At 37.7% G+C, this 24,033-nt stretch overlaps 1 protein-coding gene across 2 annotated transcripts in view; it reads left to right on the forward strand.

The window, feature by feature from the left end:
- LOC105227408 (zinc finger CCCH domain-containing protein 18) overlaps window positions 1-24,033 on the forward strand; it is a 32,515-nt gene that overhangs the window by 1,784 nt on the left and 6,698 nt on the right. For both annotated transcript variants that reach the window (XM_011206739.4, XM_011206749.4), the window contains 5 exons: window positions 15,914-16,235; window positions 18,516-18,886; window positions 19,884-20,663; window positions 20,719-21,241; window positions 22,059-22,226. In XM_011206739.4, the coding sequence (XP_011205041.2) occupies window positions 15,956-16,235; window positions 18,516-18,886; window positions 19,884-20,663; window positions 20,719-21,241; window positions 22,059-22,226 (2,122 nt within the window). In that variant the 5' untranslated portion in view covers window positions 15,914-15,955. The remainder of the gene's footprint in view (window positions 1-15,913; window positions 16,236-18,515; window positions 18,887-19,883; window positions 20,664-20,718; window positions 21,242-22,058; window positions 22,227-24,033) is intronic.

A 24,033-nucleotide genomic window follows, 5' to 3' on the forward strand; every position in this document is an offset into this window, starting at 1 on the left:
ATCACTACCAAAAAGGGTGAATTTAGAATCATCTTTAAATGAAACTTTTCTCAAAAATCCATTTCCTTTTCTTTGTGTTTTTTGGCGAACTTTTAACGAAATTTCCGGTTTTTTCAGAAATAAAAGGTTTCTTCCATGGTGTTCTACTGTGGAATCCGTTATCGTTTAGAGTTTTTTTTTATTGTTCTTGGTTGGATACTCATTTGTGACGTACTTACTATGCGTTCGGCTAAATTTGGAGCATTTACTTTTGGATTTTGGTCTACTTCGTTGAGAATCAGGCTGACGTCTCTACGAGATTGTTTTTTTGGGCGTCTACTGCGCGGTTTATTTTTGTTGGAACCATTATTTTTAAAGTTTTTTAGAATTGTCTGTACTGTTGCTCGACTCAAGTTTAAAATTTTCGAAATTTCACCATATGATTTTTTTCTTTTATCACCAAATTTATTACATCAATTGATATTTCATTTGGGGAATGTTTAGTTTAGTATCTCATTTTGAAGAGGTTTTGCGCAAAGGGGGAGAGGGCGGGGGGCTTGCTACCCCCCTCATTTGAAAGGTAATGAATGGAACTTTTGAATAATACCACCCTTCCCCCCCTAGGACCCCGGGGGGCTCTAGAGCAGCCTCCTGAAAATGGCGTAAAATCGTAGTTTTTCCATAAAATTTTTTTCTAATCGCGCGATTTTTTATTCCAAATTTTATTATATTTTCAGTATAATATATTACATCGAAACAAGCGCCGCAGTATATAAGACCTACCATTTTGATTCGTTGGGTTATTACTATCTTCCTTTGTGCTTATTTTCTTCGTCGTTTGACAGTTCATATTCAGTAATTTTGCTTACATTTCAACGAACAATATAACACGTAATTGAAAGCTGTTTTATTTATTAAATTGTACATAAAATTGCAACTTAAAATCCATAATTTATCATTAATTCAATTAAATATATTTCAAAGAATGTGTGTGTGTTAAATTGGTTAAATTTTTTGCAAGCAGTGCAACAAAAACTTCAAAAGAAGAGAGCCATTGTTTGAGCAAATGTGAAAATGTGCGTTTTTTGCGTCCTTATATCTAAAAAACAAATTAACATTTAACAATAAATTTACATTTAAACAAAAGTTTAATTCATTGGCTATCCGTGCTATATAAATTTAAAAAAATCCGTGCACGCATTTAAGAGGAATAAGCAGGGAAAATGAGATACTAAACTAAACCCAACCCTTTCATTTCGCGGAGCCATTATAGCTATTGAAATGTTTAAACCACAACTAAATTCAATAAATATCAAACAATAAACACATTGAAATAAAAGAAAAAGGCTAACATTACCTTACTGTTAATATTACAATGTACAAAGTATGAGATTTGAACTGTATGTAGACTTCTGTCAAAGCAATTTTTGAGTTTTTCTTCCTTAAATTTGTTGTTTTATGTTAAATAATGATTTTTTTTAGTTAATTGTTATCATAATAAATATTAGAATAAAACTAGGGGTATGCGAACCCAGTTCGATTCGATTCGATATTCGAGTCAAATATCGAATAGCTCGAACTATTCGAATAATGCGAATAATTCGAGCAATTCGAAATATTCGAAGAAGTAAAATCTTAAATAGATTATTCTATTGCAGTAATAGAACAAAATTACAAAAAATAAAACTATTATTTAATTCAAATTGATTTAAACATTTATTAACAGCAACATAATAAAAAATAACCAATGTTTGATTTTTTGAATATTTGAAACGAGAATGACAGATGTACATCAGATGCATGAACGAGATTCAGATACTACTGGCGCTAATTAAAAAATCATGCAAATAGTCAAATATTAAAATTATTCGAATTATTCGAATAATACGAATATACGGGTCGAATCTCGGATCGAATAATTCGGTTCGATTCGTGTCGAATAATTCGAAATTTCGAATATTCGCATGCCCCTAAATAAAACTGTATAAATACATTTTTCTAAAAATTTTTTGTACTCTCATATCAATGGAAATAGGGGGTGTATGTAGACTTTTGTCCGCCACTGTATACATATAGCCACTGACTTATGGGTTTTGAGATATTTGCATTTAACACAAGATATGCCAGACCCCTCATGTTCCATTTTATTTCGTGTTTCATTCATGCCACGGTAAATTTGATGATATGATATGTATACTGCATACTGTATGTATTTAAAAGTAAATAAAGACTGGAAACCCCATTAAACACATCCTTTTTAAGAACAGTTGTTGTTGTTGTTTACAACAGTTTTAAGAACAGTCATTTTGACTGGTTTGGTATAAATAGGTATACTTCAGTCGCTGGTATATCTAGTGTTAGGGTTAAAAAATTCAACTATTTAAAATGTCTGTTGCTCCTATTTACAGTGAATTTTACACTTGATATTTTTATTTTTTATATCCACTAAAACTTCACAATTTCGTTTCTACCCATTTATTTTATATATATTAAATAGTGAAAAAATAACGTTTATTCAATATTTAACTTTTTTTCAATAATAAGAAGTTTTATGTTATTATGTTATGTTATGATGCAATTTTAAAAATAACTTGTTGATATGTTTTTGTAAAAATTCGTCTCTGGATTGACAAATAAAATCAACACTGTTTAATTTAATTCAACAACTCTTTATTTCACAACTCGTCTACACTATAGCAGTTTACTCTTAGCACTGATTGATTACGTTGGCGCTGCCACGGCTTATATAGCCACGCACTTCTCGCTAGATGTCGATGTGTCCTTCTAGAATATTGCGTCTAGAAACCACCAGAACATACGGCTATACGGCGCCAGATGTCGCTAGATGCCGATGTGTCCTTCTAGAATATTGCGTCTAGAAACCACCAGAACATACTGCTATACGGCGCCAGATGTAGCTATTGCTTCGACAAGCAAACAGCCGCGGCGCCAGATGTCTACAACAAGACAAATGCTATTCCATATACCTACAGCTATTGTTCATAATAATGGATGCATATAGCAATACAAATACAACTTAATACTACTTTTGTAACACTGCCCTCCACTAAAGCCTAATCGTCCCGATTAGGCACAAATCCTCTTGAACCAAATGGGGCGAGCCTCTCCAAATGTACTACTTTCATTTTACATCGTGCTTTCCCATTTCTTTGTATGCGGTATACCACGTCATTAAGTCGTTTCATCACCATATAGGGTCCTTCCCAGGCTGTCTGCAGTTTCGGGGACAAGCCTTTCTTTCGAAGTGGATTGTACAACAGGACCAGATCACCTTCTTCAAAACCTTTTGAATTTGCCGCTTGATCGAATCGGTCCTTCATCTTATTGCTCATCAGATGCGTATGCTGTCTTACCATTAGATGCACTTCATTCATTGTTTCCTTTAAGGCAGAGCAATACTCTCCATCATTTCTTACAGCTGCAGGATTCGTTCCAAACTTAAGATCAGCAGGGAGTCGCAGATCAGATCCGAAAATAATCTGTGCTGGCGTGTAACCAGTTGTCTCGTGCTTCGCTGAACGATACGCCAGCAGGAACATCTGGATGCACTTGTCCCAATTCCGTTGATCTTTATCAACGATTTTCCGCAGATGTTCTTCGAGCGTTCGGTTGAATCTCTCCACCATTCCATCTGATTGTGGATGTAACGCTGTCGTCCGTGTCTTGTGGATGCCCAATAATGTACAGACTTCTTGGAAAATGGAAGATTCGAAATTCCTGCCTTGATCTGAGTGTAATTCGACGGGCACTCCGAACCTTGTTATCCAATTTTCTACAAACGCTTCGGCTACTGTCTTCGCTTCCTGGTTTGGTAAGGCATATACTTCTGGCCATTTACTGAAATAGTCCATGACAACCAGTAGATATTTGTTTCCGGCCGTACTGGTTGGGAACGGACCTGCAACATCCATTGCGACTCTTTCAAATGGCGATCCCACGTTGTACTGTTGTAGCCTACCGCGACTTTTGGCTTTAGGACCTTTAGCTGCCATGCACTCTACGCAATTACTTATCCATTCTGCTATGGAATCTCGACAACCGATCCAGTAGAACCGTTGTTTAATCTTCTCTATAGTTTTTGTAATTCCAAGGTGCCCTCCACTAGGTCCATTGTGATATTCTTTCAATACTTTTGGGATCATGGACTTCGGTACTATGATCAGCAGACGAGACTGTTTGCCATCTTCACTTTCCCAGGTACGATGAAGGTATCCATTAACGAGGTTTATGCTGTTCCATTGGGCCCAATATGCTTTTGCAGTTGGACTCTCGCTACTTATTTGTTCCTTTGGTGGTCGTACCCCATTTTCTTTGGCTATTATCAGTTTTGCAAGATCAGGGTCCTCCAGCTGATTGATTCTGATGCGGTGAGGAGTCCAATCATCTTCCGGTTCTATATTCAGTAATCGTACGTCGATTATACCTTCTTTTCCTTCTGATTTGGAGCAATGTTTACATTCCAGTGGACAAGGGCGACGTGATAATGCATCCGCATTTTTGTGGTGAATCCCCTTTCGATGTTCCGTTTCGAAGTCGTAATTCTGTAATCTTTCGATCCATCGTGCAATTTGGCCTTCCGGATTCTTAAACTGTAATAACCATTTTAATGCTGCATGATCAGTCCTCAGCAAGAATCGTTGTCCGTACAAATACTTGTGGAAATGTTTTACACATTCCACCACAGCTAGTAGTTCTTTTCGCGTCACACAGTAGTTTTTCTCTGGTTTCCCGAGCACTCTGCTGTAATACCCAATTACTCTTTCTTGTCCGTCGATGAGTTGAGACAGGACACCTCCAATTCCATAAGCGCTCGCATCTGTATCCAGGATGAATTTCTTTCCAGGTATTGGATAAGCCAACATCGGCGCCGTACAAAGTAGTTCTTTAAGCTGCTCAAACGCTTTTTCTTGTTCCAACTGCCATACAAACGGGCGATTCTTCTTTGTTAAATCATGTAAACTTCTAGCCACGTTCGCAAATCCAGGTACAAAACGGCGGTAATACGTGCATAAGCCGAGGAAGCTGCGGAGTTCATGAATGTTGGTGGGTCGAGGCCAATCTTTCACTGCTTTTATTTTTCCTTCCTCGGTGTGAATTCCCTCAGTTGACACTTTATGTCCGAGATATGTGACCTGCTTCTTCCATAATGAACACTTTTTGGGATTCAAGCGTAATCCGGCTGATGCTATTCGCTGAAAGACTTCCTCTAGATTTTTCAGATGATCATCAAAACTTTTTCCCATGATGATAATGTCATCAAGATACACTAAACATGTCTTCCAGTTGAGTCCTTTTAACACATGTTCCATCAGTCGCTCGAACGTTGCAGGCGCATTACATAACCCAAATGGCATCACAGAGAATTCCCATAACCCGTCGCCCATACTGAAAGCGGTCTTTTCACGGTCACGTTCATCAATCTCGACTTGCCAATATCCACTTTGTAGATCTAATGTAGAAAACCATTTTGCTCCAGACAAGGTGTCTAAGGTATCGTCGATTCTCGGTAGAGGATAACTGTCTTTCTTTGTGACATCATTCAACTTCCTATAATCTACGCAGAAACGGGTGCTACCATCTTTCTTTTTAACTAAGACGATAGGTGAGCTCCATGGACTTATTGAAGGTTCGATTACACCGTTTTTGTGCATGTCTTCAATAATTTTGTTAGCATCCTCACGTTTTGCTAGTGGAACCCTACGCGGAGCTTGTCGGATTGGTTTAGCGTCTCCAGTATTTATGCGATGTTTGACAATGCCGGTTCTTCCTGTGTTTCCTTCGTTTGCAAATATGGATGCGTATTTTTCTAATAGTTTTTCTGCTTTTAATTTTTCATTTCCATGCAGTTCGTTCAGTAAATTATTTAGGAGTGTAGGACTTATCTGCTGTGGCTCAATAGTAGGCTTCTGTTCTGACCGTTCGCATCGTGCTATTGCACTTACATTCTGGCACTGTCCAATTACTGCTCCTTTCTTCAGCCTTATAGGCGTGTTGAATTCATTCACTACTCTGACCGGAATGGTGGCGTCTTCTCTAGTTTTCACAAGCGTTCTTCCTACCAATATGGGTGTATCTATTTTTGTTGGTTCCACAATCCACAACTCTTCAGTCCCACCTCCTCCATTCACTTTAGCCCATACAATCGCCTCAGATTTTGGTGGAATACTCTGATTATCATCAACAATCACCCTCTTACTTTCAACGTTGGTCACATATCCGGTGTTTATAGGCATCTCCATGTTCTGGCAAAACAGCATTTGCTTGTTTAGATCCAAAGTAACCCCGTGATCAATCATGAAATCTACTCCCATTATAATTTCATCCGTGATTTCTGCTACGATGAAGGTGTGATTAACTTCCAGGGTACCAATCATCACTTCGCAAAACACTTTTCCCGCGACAGCTGCTTCCTCCCCGGTGGCCGTTCGAAGCTTGCAACCGACTAATGGTTCAACCGTTCCTCTTACCACATCCGGTCGGATAATTGAATGTGTGGCACCAGTATCCAAAGTAAGCGTTGACAGTCGTCCATTTACGATGCCGTTGATAGTAAGATTGTTGTCATGGCGACCTATTTGTGATATCGAGATGGCGGGGCAAATAGTTGTGGGAACCAGCTCACGCCCCTTTGAACTGTTCCGTTTTAGTTTAACGACTTGTGAGATGTGGATGCCTCGTCCTCGTTATCTGTTGGTTGTTTCCGTTTTGATGGGCTTACTTTTATATTGCAATTTCGGGCAAAGTGACCCGCTTTTCCACAGTTGAAACATCTTCCTGTTGTATTTACTCGCGGTGTAGCAATTGCCTTCAGAGTCTTCAATATTTCTTCCATCAGCGCTGGTTGTTCCATTTCAACCCTTTGTACTTTGTGTGCTGGTTTACTTAGTAGAGAAGCTGTTTCCTGTGTGAGGGCGTGCGAAACCGTTTCAGCAAACGTTCTTTTTGGCAATGCATATGTGGCGCGTTTGGTGTCCACATCACGAATTCCATTTATGAAACATTGAATTTTTACCCTTTCAATGTAATCCACAGGTGCATCTGCATTTGCCAAATGAGCCAGTCGTTCTATTTCAGTTGCGAACTCTTGCAATGACTCGTTCATTTTCTGACCCCTATTTTGCAGTTCGATCTGGTATATTTGTTTCCGGTGCTCACTACCATATCGTCTTTCTATCGCACTCATCAATGCCTCATAGTTGTCCCGTTCACAGTCTGGAATAGTCTGAAGGATTTCTGCCGCAGGTCCTTTCAATGATACAAACAAGGACGCTACTTTGTCCGCTGCATTCCAGTTATTGGCCATTGCGGTCTTTTCAAACTGAAGTTTGAAAATTTGAAATGGAATACTTCCATCGAATGTGGGTGCCTTCAATCTTGGATTATTTGTTGATGGTGCAGGGCCATGCAGTTGCAGTTCTCGCATCCGATTACTCAAATGAAGAACTTCTGATTTCAAATTTTCTTCGTCATTTTTTAACGTGCTTAATTCGTCTTCCAATTTTGAAACTTTCTCTTGCACTTGTGTATTACTTTCTGTAATCTGTTGTACCAAACGCTTTTCTAACTGCGTATTATTTTCAGTTATTTGTTGTGTAAGGCGAGACTCTAACTGTGATGTATTTTCAGCTATTTGCGTCATTTGCTGTGCCAGACGATTTTCTGTTTGCACTGCCTTTTCTGCATTTTCAGCTATTTGCTGTGCCAGACGATTTCCTGTTTGCACTGCATTTTCTGTATTTTCAGCTATTTTCTGTATAGCCACTAACAGCATGTTCATGTCCACACTCGATGATGTTCGTTGTTCTTCTACTTTTTCTTCTACCTTTGTAGAAGTTTCTGGCCCAACAAATTCGAACTCGTCCACATTAATTCCATCCGCTTCCATTGCTTCACGTAATCGTGCCTGCAGATCCGCCTTTTGCCCGCTTATCGGCAAATTACGCTCCTCCAGTTCCTTTTTTAATTGCTGAATTCTCAATTCTCCGAATTTAACCATCTTGAATTTGGATTATTTGACAATCCCACTTCTGACACCAATTGTTACGAATTTACTGCTTGCTAGTTTACTTTGTTAGGTTCGTATCTCTGGATTGACAAATAAAATCAACACTGTTTAATTTAATTCAACAACTCTTTATTTCACAACTCGTCTACACTATAGCAGTTTACTCTTAGCACTGATTGATTACGTTGGCGCTGCCACGGCTTATATAGCCACGCACTTCTCGCTAGATGTCGATGTGTCCTTCTAGAATATTGCGTCTAGAAACCACCAGAACATACTGCTATACGGCGCCAGATGTCGCTAGATGCCGATGTGTCCTTCTAGAATATTGCGTCTAGAAACCACCAGAACATACTGCTATACGGCGCCAGATGTAGCTATTGCTTCGACAAGCAAACAGCCGCGGCGCCAGATGTCTACAACAAGACAAATGCTATTCCATATACCTACAGCTATTGTTCATAATAATGGATGCATATAGCAATACGAATACAACTAAATACTACTATTATGTTATTATGTTATGTTATGATGCAATTTTAAAAATAACTTGTTGATATGTTTTTGTAAAAATTGGTCTACCGGATAAAATTTGTATTGATTACCGATCACTACAAATTTTATTTACTATCTATTTTTATTGAAAATATTATAAAAATGACAACTGTTTACGAGAGTTTCAGATTGGCATAGCTGCCGTCTGTCACCTACAAATTTAGATCTGATTAAGTGCCCAGTACATCCGGTTTAGCGTTGACATCTGTCAAGGCTTTTACGAGGCATCTCGACTGGCTAAAGTTTATTGCATACTAACTGTCAATTTTATTGCCATCTGTATGTGGCCATTTGTTATCATAACAATCATTTGCGAAAAGGCGTCGGGTAGGTAGATTCGCGCATGTTTTTCCGCAAATTAACAATATTAAACTAAATATTAATTTTTTGGAAAAATGTATTAAATTATTTTAAAAATGTACTTTATTTTATATAATTTAATACAACCGTCTTAATACTCGTTCTACTAAATTTAATATTACCAAAATGAAACTGCCGTCGCTATATGTGTAAAGGGGATGTGTTGCCTCTTCGAAATTTTCGTAGAAATGATTTAATTTTTTTGGAAGTTTTCGAAAAAAGCCCAAAAATAATAATTTCGCTCGACGTTCGGAGCGCTCGGAGTGCACACCTCAAACTTTAAACGCGTTTTTCTCAAAACACACCTTTTTAAACTGGCGGACATGATTCTGGTCGCACTACTGTTATTGTTGTTTTAGCGGTTATCAGTCCCCGTTGGGATGGTGAGGGTTATCAGTGTCGTCGTCGACGTCATCTAACGGGAGGCATGCAAAGAGGTGGTCAGTGTCATGCGGAGACTCGTATACCGTCTGCGATAGGTGGTGGTTTGACTCCAAGAACGCCATTCACGGGAAGGGAGTCGATGAGGTTGTTGATGGCTCCACTGTGAATGGCGGTCAGTACCTGTCGAAAGTCCGTTGTATCCGAGGTCCGGTCGGCGTTCTGTACGACTGGTCGAACTACTCAACCGATTTGCTTAATTTTTTTTAAATGCTCACAAAACGCCTGGCGGCACGATTACAATTCTTTCGGCGCCGCGATTTGATGGTACGGATGGATAGAGGAGGTCCTCAGGATTAAAAAATGTGTACACATATACCGTCCTCAGACTCATAGTTTTCGAGATATTTCACTTTAAAGTTCCACAATTTTATATGCAATTCACTCTTATTTTGTTTGTTTTGTTTTTCTTCACATGTCATAACAAATACGAGTGTTGCCACATATTGTGGGTTGAAAAAACTGAACAATTTTCTGGTTAACATATATAGAGAAAATGGTACAAATGGTTTTTGTATCTTATGTTATTTTATAAATAAAGATAAAAAATACTATTCCTTTGTGTCGAACTACTATCTGCACGAGCGGCCTTCGGCCGCGCTTAAAAAAAATAACCCTGGTCGGTCCAACACGGGTGATCATAGTTCTTTTGTGTCGAACTACTTTCTGCACTGGCGGCCTTCGGCCGCGCTTCAAAAAAAATAACCCTGGTCGGTCCAAAACCGGGGTGTTCATAGTTCCTTTGTGTCGAACTACTTTCTGTTGTATAATAATATTTTTCTATATTTATTAAATAATATATGTTATATAATTCATATAAATGTATGAAACAGAAAAATGTTTGATTATATTTTTAGGACACAACGTATGACAACACTGCTATTTGTCATAAATGTAAACACAAATCTCTTGAAAGTGCAAAATAGTTTTTAAAATATATTTATTTTCTTAAAAAATACACAGTTAGTGTAAATTTTTGATATATTTTAATGTGTACAGTGTGAAAAATGTTCTATTGTAGAATAAAAATTTTTATGAAAAAAATAAATGTCAAAAAAAAAAAAACAGGCCAGATTACCCTATTGACCCCTTAAGTTTCACTTATAGTATATATTTATACCTGCGGACAGTCGCACTTTAGAAATCTGCCATTCAAAAACTTCAAGATACGACCTTGTCGGTTTCACAGTATTTTTTTGAAAATATAAACTACCGAAAAAAGCAAAAAAAAAACAAAAATGGAAAGTGTCACATTGGTATAGCCCCTTAATTACGCCGCACCAATATGGTCGACTGGTCTCCTACTGGCCTCCCAGTTAAGGATCATAAGATTCAGCAGTTTCTGCTGAAGTGCTTTCGCAAAAATCATTCGTGCAGTCACCTTCATGGAGCGGAACCGCCTCCTAGTAGCATCAAGAAGTCCTTCCTCAATTACGTCGACGTCATAAATAAGAAAACAATTGAAAATATTCATACCAGCGTTGCAGGGATTCGGCTGGACTTGAACAAGTTGGCAGATAACAACAGATCAGTCTCGCAGCATTATAAGCAATTAGAAAAGAGGGTTGGCGCTGTTGAGAATAAATTAACATCGTTCGATGCACTTAATGTGGATCCCAACATTATAATATCGGAGATAAATGATCGCAATAAGCGAGAAAGAGAGGTTATTGCTTTGAACGTGCCGGAGTCTGAGAAGCCGGTAGGCTATGATCGTCGTCTGGATGATTTGGAGAAGGTTGTCGCATTATTACCACAGGAGATGCCAGAGGTTGGTCCGAAACTCGGTCTGTGTAGATTCGGTCGTCCTGTAGTAGGTAAGATTCGTTCGCTATTACTAACTACAGAGTCTGTAGCAGATGCTAGGAGTCTATTGCATATCAAGACAGCTGGTCAGTCTGGCATCTCATTTAAGGCGAACCTAACTCGAGCTCAGCAAGAGCATCTCAGGAATCTACGTACGGAGCTTGATAATCTAACTAAGGGTGGAGATAACAGCAAGACAATTAGTTACATTAATGGGGTACCGAGGATAGTCGATAAGCAAACTTTTCGTGCGCCAAAAGAAGAGCCTAAAGATTCGTAAGTTAGATATATACTATCAAAATACTCGAGGGTTAAGAACAAAATTAAAAGAGTTCTTAATCTCATCAACAGGGCATCAATATGATTTGATTTGTGTTAGCGAGTCATGGCTTCATGAATCAATATCAAATAGTGAAGTGGTAGATGATACGAATTTAATATTTAGGAAAGATAGAGACAACCAAACAAGCAATTGCACGAGAGGTGGAGGTGTTTTCATTGCGGTGAAGCGTAGTATTAATGCTGAATTACTGCCAACTAACTGTAGTAGTGTCGAGCAAGTATTTATTAAAGTAAAATGTATGGACGATCTATTAGTTGGATGTGTGTATCTTCCACCACTGTCGTCGTTGGATAAGTATGCGAGTCATATGTCAACAATTTCGTATTTGAAAGAAAAATATCCCATCTGTACATTGATTATCGTTGGCGACTATAATCTCCGCAGTAGCTGTCCTCAAGATGAATGTGCAAATATGGTATAAAGTGAGATGAGTGTGGCTAACTGTCAGCAGTATAATCAAAATCGTAATGTAAATGATCGTACGCTTGATTTATGCTTTAGTAGCGTTGAAGTATGTGTGGACAGTACCGAGGCTATTATTGATGAAGATAAGCACCACCGGACTATAAGTATACGTGCTGAAATTAAGACCAACCTAAAAATGAACGTGGCACCGACTTATGCATTCAAGAAGGCGGACTATTTGGGATTGAATTATTTCTTTTTGAGGAGTAACTGGATTGAACTGTATAAATTAGTATCACTGGATGACAAGGTAAAATGGCTACACGAGAGAATTAACGATGGAATTGTGCAATTTGTTCCTGTCCATACTAACAGGAAAAGCTAGGGAGCTGATAGGGAAAATACAGCAGAAAAAGGATGCGCATGCAACATACAAGAGATTAAAAACCAGTTACGCCTACAATGTTTTTCGTCGGTTGCGATCGGAATGTAAAAGAATCGGCAAAGGGTGTTACAGCGCATACACGTCCAGGATGGAGGAGTTTGCACGGGTGGATTCGAGTCAGTTTTGGAAATTCGTCAAAAAAAGGAGACGGAGCAATATGACGGGTGGGGAAGTGAGCAATCTTTTTGCGTCGTTCTTTGGTAGCATCTATGCGGAGAAAGTCAATGACAATGGGGAACTAATGCCCACAGCTGAAGCTGTGGAAACATCGACTAGCTACGATGTGATATTATCGGAACTCACCATCCGCTTCGATGAAGTGTACGAGCAAATGTGCAAACTAGATGGAAAGAAGGGAGACGGACCAGATGGAATACCGAAAATATTACTGAAGAGCTGTGCAGTCGGACTTGCCGAACCAATAACCCACATCTTTAGTAAATTACTGTAGATGGGTATTTTTTCGTCGGCATGGAAACGCTCGTATATTTGTCCAATTTACAAGGCAGGGTCGAGATCTGAGGTGTCCAACTACAGGTCAATATGCATACAGCCAAGCAAAATGGGTTCTTTGGCGGCAGGTCTACGGCTACAAACCTTTACCTGTATGTCGATTACGTATTGAGAGCGTTGGACAACGGTGAAACAGTTCACACTATCTACACGGACTTTAGCAAAGCCTTCGACATGGTGGATCATGAGCTCTTAATAGAGAAGATGGATCGCTACGGAGTGGCGGGAAATGTATTGAGCTGGTCCAACTCGTACTTGACTGGGAGATTCCTGCAGGTGCGAGTCTATGGTTATGTGTCGTCCGAGTTTAAAGTGTCATCCGGGGTCCCACAGGGTTCCCATCTGGGGCCAGTGTTGTTTAGCATATTTGTCAACGACATTGGGGACAAAATATCGTCGCAATTTTTACTTTATGCTGATGACCTCAAGATTTTCAGGAAGATAAGCACTGTGGATGATATTAGTGCATTACAGCAAGACCTTGATAGACTTGTGGAGTGGTGCGACGAAAATAAATTGAGTTTAAATTTAAAATAGTGCGTAGTGATGTTCTTGTCACGGTCCTTGAGTCGTCGTCCAGCTGTATACCGTATCGCTGATCATCACGATACAAGGAGAACAGAAGTCACAGTAGTAAAAGATCCTGGTGTGTAAATTTCGCCGGGCACATTGATAAAATTACATCACAGGCATACAGGACACTTGGGTTCATATTCAGATGTGGGGTTGACTTCAGGAATGCTGATACGCTCGTAAGGCTGTACTGGACCTTGGTGCGTCCGATGTTGGAGTATTGTTCATTGATTTGGTCTCCTCATACCGACTGTCTCATTGATAAAGTGGAGAGAGTGCTGGGTCGGAGGCTCGGAGGAGGTTCGTGGTCAATTGGGGATTTGTGACCTGATGAGTCAGAGACAAGTATCAGATCTCTTGTTTGCTTTTAAATCACTAAATGGATTAATCGACTCGGAAATGTTGGAACAATTCGGCATTGTAGGCCGTATGCGTGGGTTGAGGTCGCACAGACTGTTAAAAACAGTCAACTCTTCGATGAACTACGTGTGGGGTGGACCGAGGAGCAGGGTTGTAGACTTAGTCAATAGACATTATGAAAATATTAATATGTTTGGTTGTACGTATGCGAGCTACGTCTCAAGGGTGAAGTGGTTAATAATGTATCAATAATGTATCATTAATGTGTGATTTGCCTAGTCATGGATATGCCTTCTTTTTTGTGTTTATTATACTTCTCTGTATATAGCCGATTGGCGTGAATAAAAAAAATAAATAAATAAATACGCTGACCAGACTTCGGGCGCAGAATACTTCAGACATGCACTAGTCGCACAGTGGAGTTCAAGTTCCTCCACTCAAATTTATATTTTTAAGAAGTTTTTGCTAAAAACTTTTTAACTCGAAGGGTTCTATAACCAACGTTATTTTTTATTAAGTATACAGTAGATTAAATCATAAAATTGTACTACTAAATCAAATTTATGAGATATTGTAGAATTTCGTGAAATCATTTTTGTTAAATTCAATATAAAATCTTTTCATATAAGACTTAAATTTTGATCGTTGGGTTTGATTGGCAGCTATAGTGTTATAGTGTTTGATATCCTGATTTCAGTAAGTGAACAGCTTCTTGAGGAAAAAAGGATAAATATCTTAAAAACTTAGTTACCAGTTCGTGTATATACGAACTGACCGGCATATCTAAACCAACTCAGTTAGTGATACTGTTTATTTTTACTTAGTAGGAGCTCGACGATTTTGCTTTCGATTGAATTTTATTTTATTTACGGTTTCTGGTTGTTTATCAAAATTTTTATCCCTTTAAACAACACGGGATAAAATAAAATTTTTTCATATAGGGTGAGTCCTGAGTAACAATATCATAATAGTACCTATTATTTTTTATATATTCTGTAAAGAGAAATCAGCAATCAATACGCTTGAATTTGTGAATCATATCAGTGCTTTCTGAGGAGAATGAGCATACTAACGTTAGTTTTACTGAATTTAGATAGGTTTCGATAAAGTAAGTCAAAAATGTTATTTTTTATCAACCTAGATTTCTTCAGGGAATATCTTTGTTAATGTACTGATGTGGGAATGTAATCTCTTCTCAAGAAAAACTACGCCACTAGCCCTCCTCTCAAAAGACGGCATTACCAAGAGGATTAACTTCGCAATGAAATTTAAAGTAAGGCAGTCAATCTGACATTGGCAACTATTTCTTAAAGCAAATATTTAGCTTTGTTGATTTGAGAGGGGATAAGGGTAGATTGTGTAGTTTGTTGGAAGATGGTTTTAAAAATTTATAATTTTCGTTAAAGAATTTCTGAATCCTCTAAAATCACTTTTTTACAATAGATGATATGAAATCCTAATTACAAAAATCATTACATTATATTAAAATATGTTATAAAACAATATCTTTTATTTAATTAATTAATTTAATGGTAAATAAACATTAAGCAACAATTATTTCAGACTTATAATATGAAATTTTTTTGTTTCATAAAAATAAGTATGTTGAAAAAAGTACCATTCCACTTTTTTCATTTTCCATATAAAGTTTGCCATTGTCATAAAAATGTGCTCTATCACAGCTTGAATATACCCTCCCGACGCCATTTCGAGATTGATATTTTTTCTCGTAATAAAATCATTAAGTTTTTACTCTAACTTAACTTTAAATGGTTGCTGTGCAATTTTGTTTTTCTGTAGATAAGCAGTTTTAAATATCCACACTTAGAAAAGTCTCTTGCCTCTCATGATTTGTCTAATTGCACACCTATGCGGATTGCATCCCTCTTATCGGTCTGGAGGAAGGAGGCTACTCGTTGAGTTATTATGTATTTATTTATTAGAACAAAAAATGTCAATCGGATGTAGACATTTTATTTAGGAAAAAAAAACAACGAGATCGGATTTTAAGTGTTATAAAGACACTGATGAATATAAGTTACCAACTAAAAACTTAGGTTTAATCGAAAATATTATTTATTATATGTTCAAATGTCTCCATTCGCAGCGTTGCAGTTTTCGTGTGGCACGAATAAAAAGTTATTAAAATATGGATTCGGATGATTCAAATGCCGGGTCTTCGGTGTCAAACTCATCATCATCATCAACGGAGAATTCACGATCTTCAGCGGAACCAGTAAATGAAATTACGAATGCACCCAATATAGAGGCAATTGATAATGCGGAAGAGCGAGAACTTTCAAGGACAAATTCTCGTTGCTCCAATCATTCGTCTTCAAAATCTGACTTTAATTCGTCATCATCTTCTTCGTCTAGTGATAATGAAAATGATGGTATTAAATCACCACTAGATAATTTATCTAACAGAAGTAAGTTATAGTATTTAATATACCTCAATAGATGCACATACACATAGTAAATTTTAAGAATTGTTACAGTATTTTTTAATTAATTTTAAATGATTTTATCTCAACATTGGACAATATTTCTTAAATTTCCAGTTCGGTAGTTATGAAACCGAAACGGTTAGGATTAGGGGCCAGTTTTTATGAAATATGTTATTTATTTTGTTAATTTGAGTCAAAAGAGTGTAAACTTTCTCGCGCAAGATATATACTATATTCCTCGTTTTTTATGTATAACAGTGGATTAAAACTTTGTATAAATAAATTTAAAAAAAATTATAAAGGAAATGGATAAATTAATGATGTTTTAAATGTAAATATGCGGACACTTACAATACATTTTTTAAATAATTTTATGCAATTCTAAATTTGCTCACTTCAAAGAGAAATATATTTTTTGCATTGAAAATTAAGAGTTTAAAATAAAAATTAAATATCTACTGCAACCAGACACTGACAGTTCTACAATTTGGGTCCGTTTATACTAGGAGTGTACGAATATAAATTTGACTAAAGTAAATTTAATTTACATACATATTTCATTTTTACCGAGAGTTGTATCATAGTTACAACAAATTTTATTTTGTGTACGTACTTTTTGATTGAGTTTAAAAAAATTGTTTATCGTATATTGTCACAACTTTCTTGATTCTATTTTATAAAACAATTTTCAAGATGACTTTCCAAAGTTTTGACGTACTGGAATATTCAATAACGTCGTTTACGATTTTTTTAATGCGGTAAAGTTACTCTGGTGTTTTAGAATACAGTTTAATTTGGCCCCCTCTGGGCACAGTATTCATTTAAGCCTGCGGTTTTTCTGTCAGATGATGCTAAATAACATTTGATGTTAATGTCAATATTAATGACTTCTGAATTAACATTTTCGTCGACTAATAAAAAATCATCTGAATACTGACCTTTAAGATTTGAATTTGAATGCTTTATCAAAGCCAATAACGTCGATATGTGAATATTTTTGAAAACCTTTTAAAAACAGTTTTTAATTATTTCCATCCTTAAGTTGTTCAATGCAGTCTTAATAAAATAAATAGCCTCCAAAATGTCAAATGGTTTTGAAAGTTCGTTTGTTGAAATGTCTTATTCTTGTCAAAACATGTTTCATAATACGCATCTGTAATGTCACTTAAAATTTTGTATAATACCCTGATTGAATCGTTTGTGAATTTTTCTAAATATTCAGTTAGGTACATATGTACATATATCTGTGTTCATGGAAATAGTAGTGCTGGTGGGTTCTAATATAAAATAAAAAAGGTTAAAAATCCAAACTAAAATTAATTTTTTAGACATTTTTACGCATATACAGAGTTTTTTTTCAATATATATGTATTTTTTTCTAACAAGATTTATAAAAAAAACTTAAAAAATTTACGAAAACAGTAGTGACTACTTTGTACAAGGAAAACCAAAAAAGGGGTTCAAATTTAAAATTTCATATAGTAAATGTTGTTGCAGCGACAGGAAACATTTCATCTGGGTCCGTTCCGATCATTTAGACCCGACTGTTGTGAAACGGTCATGTAGTAAATGTTTTCGATTCACTAATAAGTGATTCTAAAGCCCTTGTTTGTTTAATAGGTACATTCATACACCGATGTTCCGTAAAGTCTTTTAAGACTTGATCCCAATGCTCCCTTAAAACTGTTCCAATTGATGAATTTGCTGTTGCTACAACTAGTTTAATAACACTACCATAAATTTTCGATCGGATTCAAGTCCAGTGACTACGCTGGTCACACATTACCCCGATCCTTTCCAACGCATTATTTACATCTCTCTACAGTACATTCCTCCACTTTGTAGATGGCCAATTGTAATGTGCTTTTGCCAACTTTGTTCTTGCAGCCACATGTTTTTTCGTCAAAAGAGGTACGGCGACAATTTATTTGCAAGTTGTTTTCCAATAGTCTTCTACGATTCGTAATAGTAGTAACCCATGAGCTTAAACAGCTTTTTTTTACATATCGTTTAATCTGTCTGTCCTCTAATATGGATTTTTTACATTTCCCCCGCGATTTTTCGCTTAATATTGTATTTTACTGCATTGCATGTGCTAAAGCTTCGATTCTCCATATGTTCTATTAAATTTCCTCCTCTTTCGTTGCACTACTATTTTAATGAACTCACCTGCAGGTACTCGTATTTTGATGGCATCATTACAAATATTTAGAACTTGAGTAGTTATTAAATCGTTCCACGTTCAATTTATTGATTTTTAAGGAAGCCATTCTGGGTCACCGCAGCCCACGAAGTCTCCACGGAGCTCGAGACATTCAAGTGTAACATCAAATAGCAGTCGCAGCAACAGTCCAAATTCTAATTTCCGAAATAGCGTGCAAAATATAAGTCACGAGGAATTGAGTGATGTGAGCGATATGGAGAGTGAAAAACGTGAATCTGTTTTGAACAGTAGTAAGCCATCTGTAGAGGACGAAGTTACAAACGTGTCTTCAGCATCAATTAATTTAGATCAAGAAGGTCACAAAGAAACCAATTCAGAACTAATATACTCTTTGGAAACCGAAAATAGCCAGAATGCTGTTATAACCGATTTGCGCCAAAAACTTGATTTAATTAAAACCCAAGGAAAGGTACCTCTAAATGTAGCACTTTTATTTATGAAATTATTATGATTTTAATAATTACAAGGTCTGTCGCAAAAGAAACAGGAGTGTTAAAAAAACAACAAAAAATTAATATTTTTCAAAAGTTATATTTTTTTATTCAAAGCAGTTTCCTTGTGCTTCGTTTAACTCGGTCAATTAGCATTTGAAATGTTTAAGGTAATTTTTCGGAATGCTCTTGAGAATATCGGTCGTCGCCTTTTGGATAGCTGAAATGTTCTGAAACCAGTGTCCTTTCATGGGCAAATGAAGTTTTCCAAATAGGTAAAAATCACAGGGTGCCAGATCCAGGTGAGTAGGGTGAGTGATGAATGGTTAATATGGAGTTTTTTTTGTCAATAAATCAGTGACAAGTGTCGGCCGATGACACGGCGCATTATCGTGCGCCAACCCTGCCTCACGGTATTGTGGACGAGCACGACGAATGCGTGACAAAAGACGCTTCATAACACCAAGGTAAAACACAGCATTAATCGTTTGGCCAGGTGGGACGAACTCTCGGTGTACAATACCCTCGGAATCGTAAAAACAAATCAGCATTGTCTTTATATACATTTATATGCATTTTACGACCGATGACAATAAGCTGCTGTCACTTTTTGATCGATAACATCGATTGTAGTTATCCAATTGTCTTAAAAATTTTACGAAATGTCAACAAGAGATCAAACTTTTTATTTCATATACCCACCAATAGGTGGCGCCACCAGAAACAGTTATATTTAAAAAGTTCTGTTTCTTTTACGACAGACCTTGTATTTCAACATGTAATTTTATTACGTAATAACATCGATTCTCTCAAAGTTACATTAGAAATATAATTTATATTCGTCAACTTTTTTCATTTTGATTTTATATCCGTTATCGCTTAAATTAGCTCAAGTTTTGGTTTAACAATTACTTTTTAAATTTTTTTAATTAATAACTTATAATTTTATTGAATTTCGTTATCTATTATTTTAAGACTAGCGAAACGTCAAAAGTAATTGATGGAAATACCAATTTGGCTGAAAACGAGAGGCAAACTGATCCGATAGAAGTATTGGTCAAACCCAATGATGAAGATGCTTTGGACTTTGAGGCTGAAGAAGGTGAATGCCAAGACATAAGTAAAGATGATGAGAAGCTTGTAGATGAACAGGAAAGTAAACCAAGCAATGATAGGGTAAAAAATTCAAAATCTGATGGAGAAGCAGATGATGGAGAAGAGTTAGAAGAAGGAGAGGTGTCAGATGAAGATGAGAAACGTCCGGAAGAGACAGAACCCAAACCAGTGTGTCGTTTTTATACACGTGGTCAATGTACATGGGGAATGAGCTGTCGTTTTCTTCATCCTGGTGTAACTGATAAAGGAAATTATACCATGTTTGATTTAGTACGCCCAGTTCCCGTAACACAAACAGGTCCGTCCGCTTCTCGGACCTCAAATTATCCAACGCATACAGTTGATTATCATGATTTTCGCACCGATCGTCCAGCATTGCATCACCGTTTAGGTTTACAGCATCCACCTTCAGCTTATGGTGCACACCATGACCCAAGAACCGCAACAACTGATGCTCCTGTCGTTATAGAAAGTGCTTGGGAACGTGGATTGAGAACAGCGAAAGAAATGATGCGCAAAGCAAATAAGCGAAAAGAGCAAGATATGGATTTCGAGGATAAGAAAATGAATTTGACTCTATCTCCAGATGAAATAGAAAAAGACGCATACTATTTGAAGGAAAGAAGTTCTCCTCAAGATGTAAGTAACAAGTGAAATTATAAAAAGCAAAAATTATAAAATTTTTAACGTACAGATTCCTCCACCCTATGGTCGACATAGTTTATATCAAGAACCACTAGGTATGTATAGTCCTACAGAGCGTTTTGCACGTGGACCGCCATTACCAGCTGCATATGATGACGTGGATTCATATGGTCGTTCTACAAGATATCGTGAGTTACCTCCTCATCGCATGCCCCAATACGAAGATGACAGACGAGTACGCCCTACTCGAGAAGTAATTGTACAGCGTGTTGAGCCCGTCGGTCGTGGGGATGAATGGCGTGATCCTTGGATGAGATCACCAGGCCTGCGTGGAGAATCTCGAGACCATAGTAGTAAACGTCGCCATGATCGGCGTAGTTATAGTACCAATTCCTCATATTCATCTTCAAGCAGTTCCCGATCTGATACAAGTTCAGAAAGTAGTCGTTCGCCTACCCCGACAGGACACAGACGACGTTATAACAGTTCTCATAAAGCATCGCCTGCACGTAGGCATGGAATACGTTCTGCTCGATCCCCTAGTATGCCTCGCCGCCCACGTCACTCTCCAAGTGAGTAAACATATATTCCTCCTTTAACACTTTAAGGCTGGATTTCAATCTGTTTCCCTATTGATCTTTGTATCCTTTGTGTTTGCGATTTATTATTTTGTACACTGTCCTTACATTTAGTTAGAACATTTCAACTAATTCTTTAGCTGATTTACCTCAATGAGAATTATAATAATATTATAATTAAGAATAGTAAGTAATATAATTACATACATAAGATATTTTAATTTTCAAAATAAGAAGAAAAAACAAAGATTTTTCGAATCACATTTAGAAAATTGTAAAATTGTTTTTTACTTCTTCAATATTTAAAAAACAACAATTATGGGCTAAATCGGAGTTCACAAAAACCAAGGAAAGAAGTCAGATTTGAATCATATTTTATCATGCGTATATTTTTCATTGAAACTATACATCTTACGGTTCTCCTTGGACATCAAAGGAGTTTCTATGATACTTCAAAATATCCTTTTTGCTATTGCAAAACCTGTTTAAAAATAATTAGGTGTGGAAAATTTATAAAAAATATTGTGAATTATTTATTATATTATTTAATTTTGTTCTATGAATAATATATTGCTTATTTTCAAAAATGTGAAAAGCCAATCAAATCGCTTGATTTCGAGCATATTATAATTAGGACTGAAGACTAGGTAACAAGTTAAGAATAAACTGAATAAATATACAACTTTCTTTTACATAAGGCATTGGTCGTTACCATAAGCATGTATGGTCTTTTAAACAAATAATTTAAAGCTGAGCTTTTCACGTCAGCAATATTCTTTGATCTGCCCTTAAAAATATACCTCAATTTCAGGTACTCGGCATTCTCCCAATGCTAAGAGAAAAGCTACAATATCTCCTACCATGGAAAAAAGAAGTGCATATAGCCCAATGCATAAACGAAAGAAAACTGCAGCATCAACGAAAAAATTGGACAAATCGAAATCCAGACATCGGGTAACATCGAGCTCCTCTGGATCAGGTAGTTGACATAACTTTATAATTAAATTATATAAACTAAATTTGCTTGTCTTACATACATCTTTATACAGTACCCAGCAAAATCGAGTAAATGTTTCGACATTTTGTTTTAAAGCTATGCAAAAATATTCAAACGCAACTAAATTCAATGAAATTTTGGGTCTTTTATTTTTTAACTAGGCCTAAACCCACGGCTGCTCTCGCGTGGAATTCGGGACTGACAGTATATCTTTAATGCGTGTTTATGAAGGATACTACGTCCACACCTCAAATTGTGATTAAAAAATTTCTCATCACTGTAGCTATTCCGTTATTTTTTATGTTACATGTTCTGGTTGGTTTGTTATGAATGGCTGTGCATCGTTCACCCATCGTCTAAGAAAGTAGCCACAATGTCTGGTGATGCATCTTTTTCTTTACTGGCGTGGAAACCGCTTACGCTGTTATAGCTGCGTTAACAGCGCGCCAGTCGTTTCTTCCTTCGCAGGGTGGCGCCAATTGGAGATGTCAAGCGAAGCCAGGACCTTCTCCACCTGGTCCTTCCAACGGAGTGGAGGTTTTTCTCTTCCTCTGCCCGGTGGGTATTCCGTCAAATACTTTCGACCATTCGGACGACATGACCTAGCCAGCGTAGTCGCTGTTGTTGTTGTTGTTGTTTAACGGATATGCTAATCCCCGTTAGGATGGTAAGGGTTATCTGTGTTGTCGTCGAGGTCATCTAACGGTAGGCCCAGGAAACGCGCTGTTTCGACGGGGTCGGACCAAAGGGAGGAAGGTGTTAGATGGGTTGGGTTTGTGGGGCATGCAAAGAGGTGGCCAGTGTGATGCGGAGACTCGTTGCACGCAGGACATATATTGCATATGTCGGGGTCGATTCTGGATAAGTAGGAGTTTAACCTGCTACAGTACCCAGAACGAAGTTTCGCTAAGGTCACTCGCGTTTCTCGCGGCAACTGGAGCTCTTCATCTGCAATAGGTGGTGCTTTGACTCCAAGAACGCCATTCACGGGAAGGGAGTCGCTGAAGGTGTTAATGGCTCCACTGTGAATGGCGGTCAGTACCTGTCTGAAGTCTGTAGCGTCCGAAGTTCGGTCGGCGTACTGTACGATGTCGTCGACGTAGTCTAGGAATGACCTCTTGATGCTCCTAGGATGCGGCTCCGCTCCAAGCAGATGGCTGCAAGGGTGATTCCTACGGAAACATCCCAGCAGGAACTGCCTGGTGAGGAGTTCATTATGCTCCTTTACAGGAAGCATGCGCGTCTCACTATGGAGGTGTTCGATGGGAGACATCAAGAGACATCCCGTCGTAGTCCGGAGTGCTGTGTTCTGGCAGGTCTGTAGTTTCCTCATCTGCGTGCCACTGCATCCAGGCGACCATATCGGTGCTGCGTAGTTGAGGACCGGCCGGCCGATTGCCTTGCCAACAATGTTTCTTTGTCTTTTCCCCATGTGCTGCCGGCTAGCGACTTGAGGATCTTGTTGCGGCTCTGTACTTTGGCGATAATCGCGGTCGTATGGGGAGAGAAGGAGCATAGACTATCAAGGGTTACGCCTAAAATTTTAGGGTTATTGACAGTCGGAATTTTGACGCCATCGACTGCAATATCAAGCTCAAGTCTATACTCCTTCGTCCAGTTTGTGAATATGGTCGCTGTGGATTTGGTGGGGGAAAGTTGGAGATTCCGTGCAGTGAGGAAACGAGAAAGGTCGGAGAGGTAGCTGTTCACTTTCGAACACATGCCATCGATTCCATTGCCCGACGTCAATATCGTGCAGTCATCAGCGTACGAGGTTATGGAAACCCCC

The sequence above is a fragment of the Bactrocera dorsalis genome, chromosome 4 (assembly GCF_023373825.1).
Source record: "Bactrocera dorsalis isolate Fly_Bdor chromosome 4, ASM2337382v1, whole genome shotgun sequence".
NCBI classification, from domain to species: Eukaryota; Metazoa; Arthropoda; class Insecta; order Diptera; family Tephritidae; genus Bactrocera; species Bactrocera dorsalis.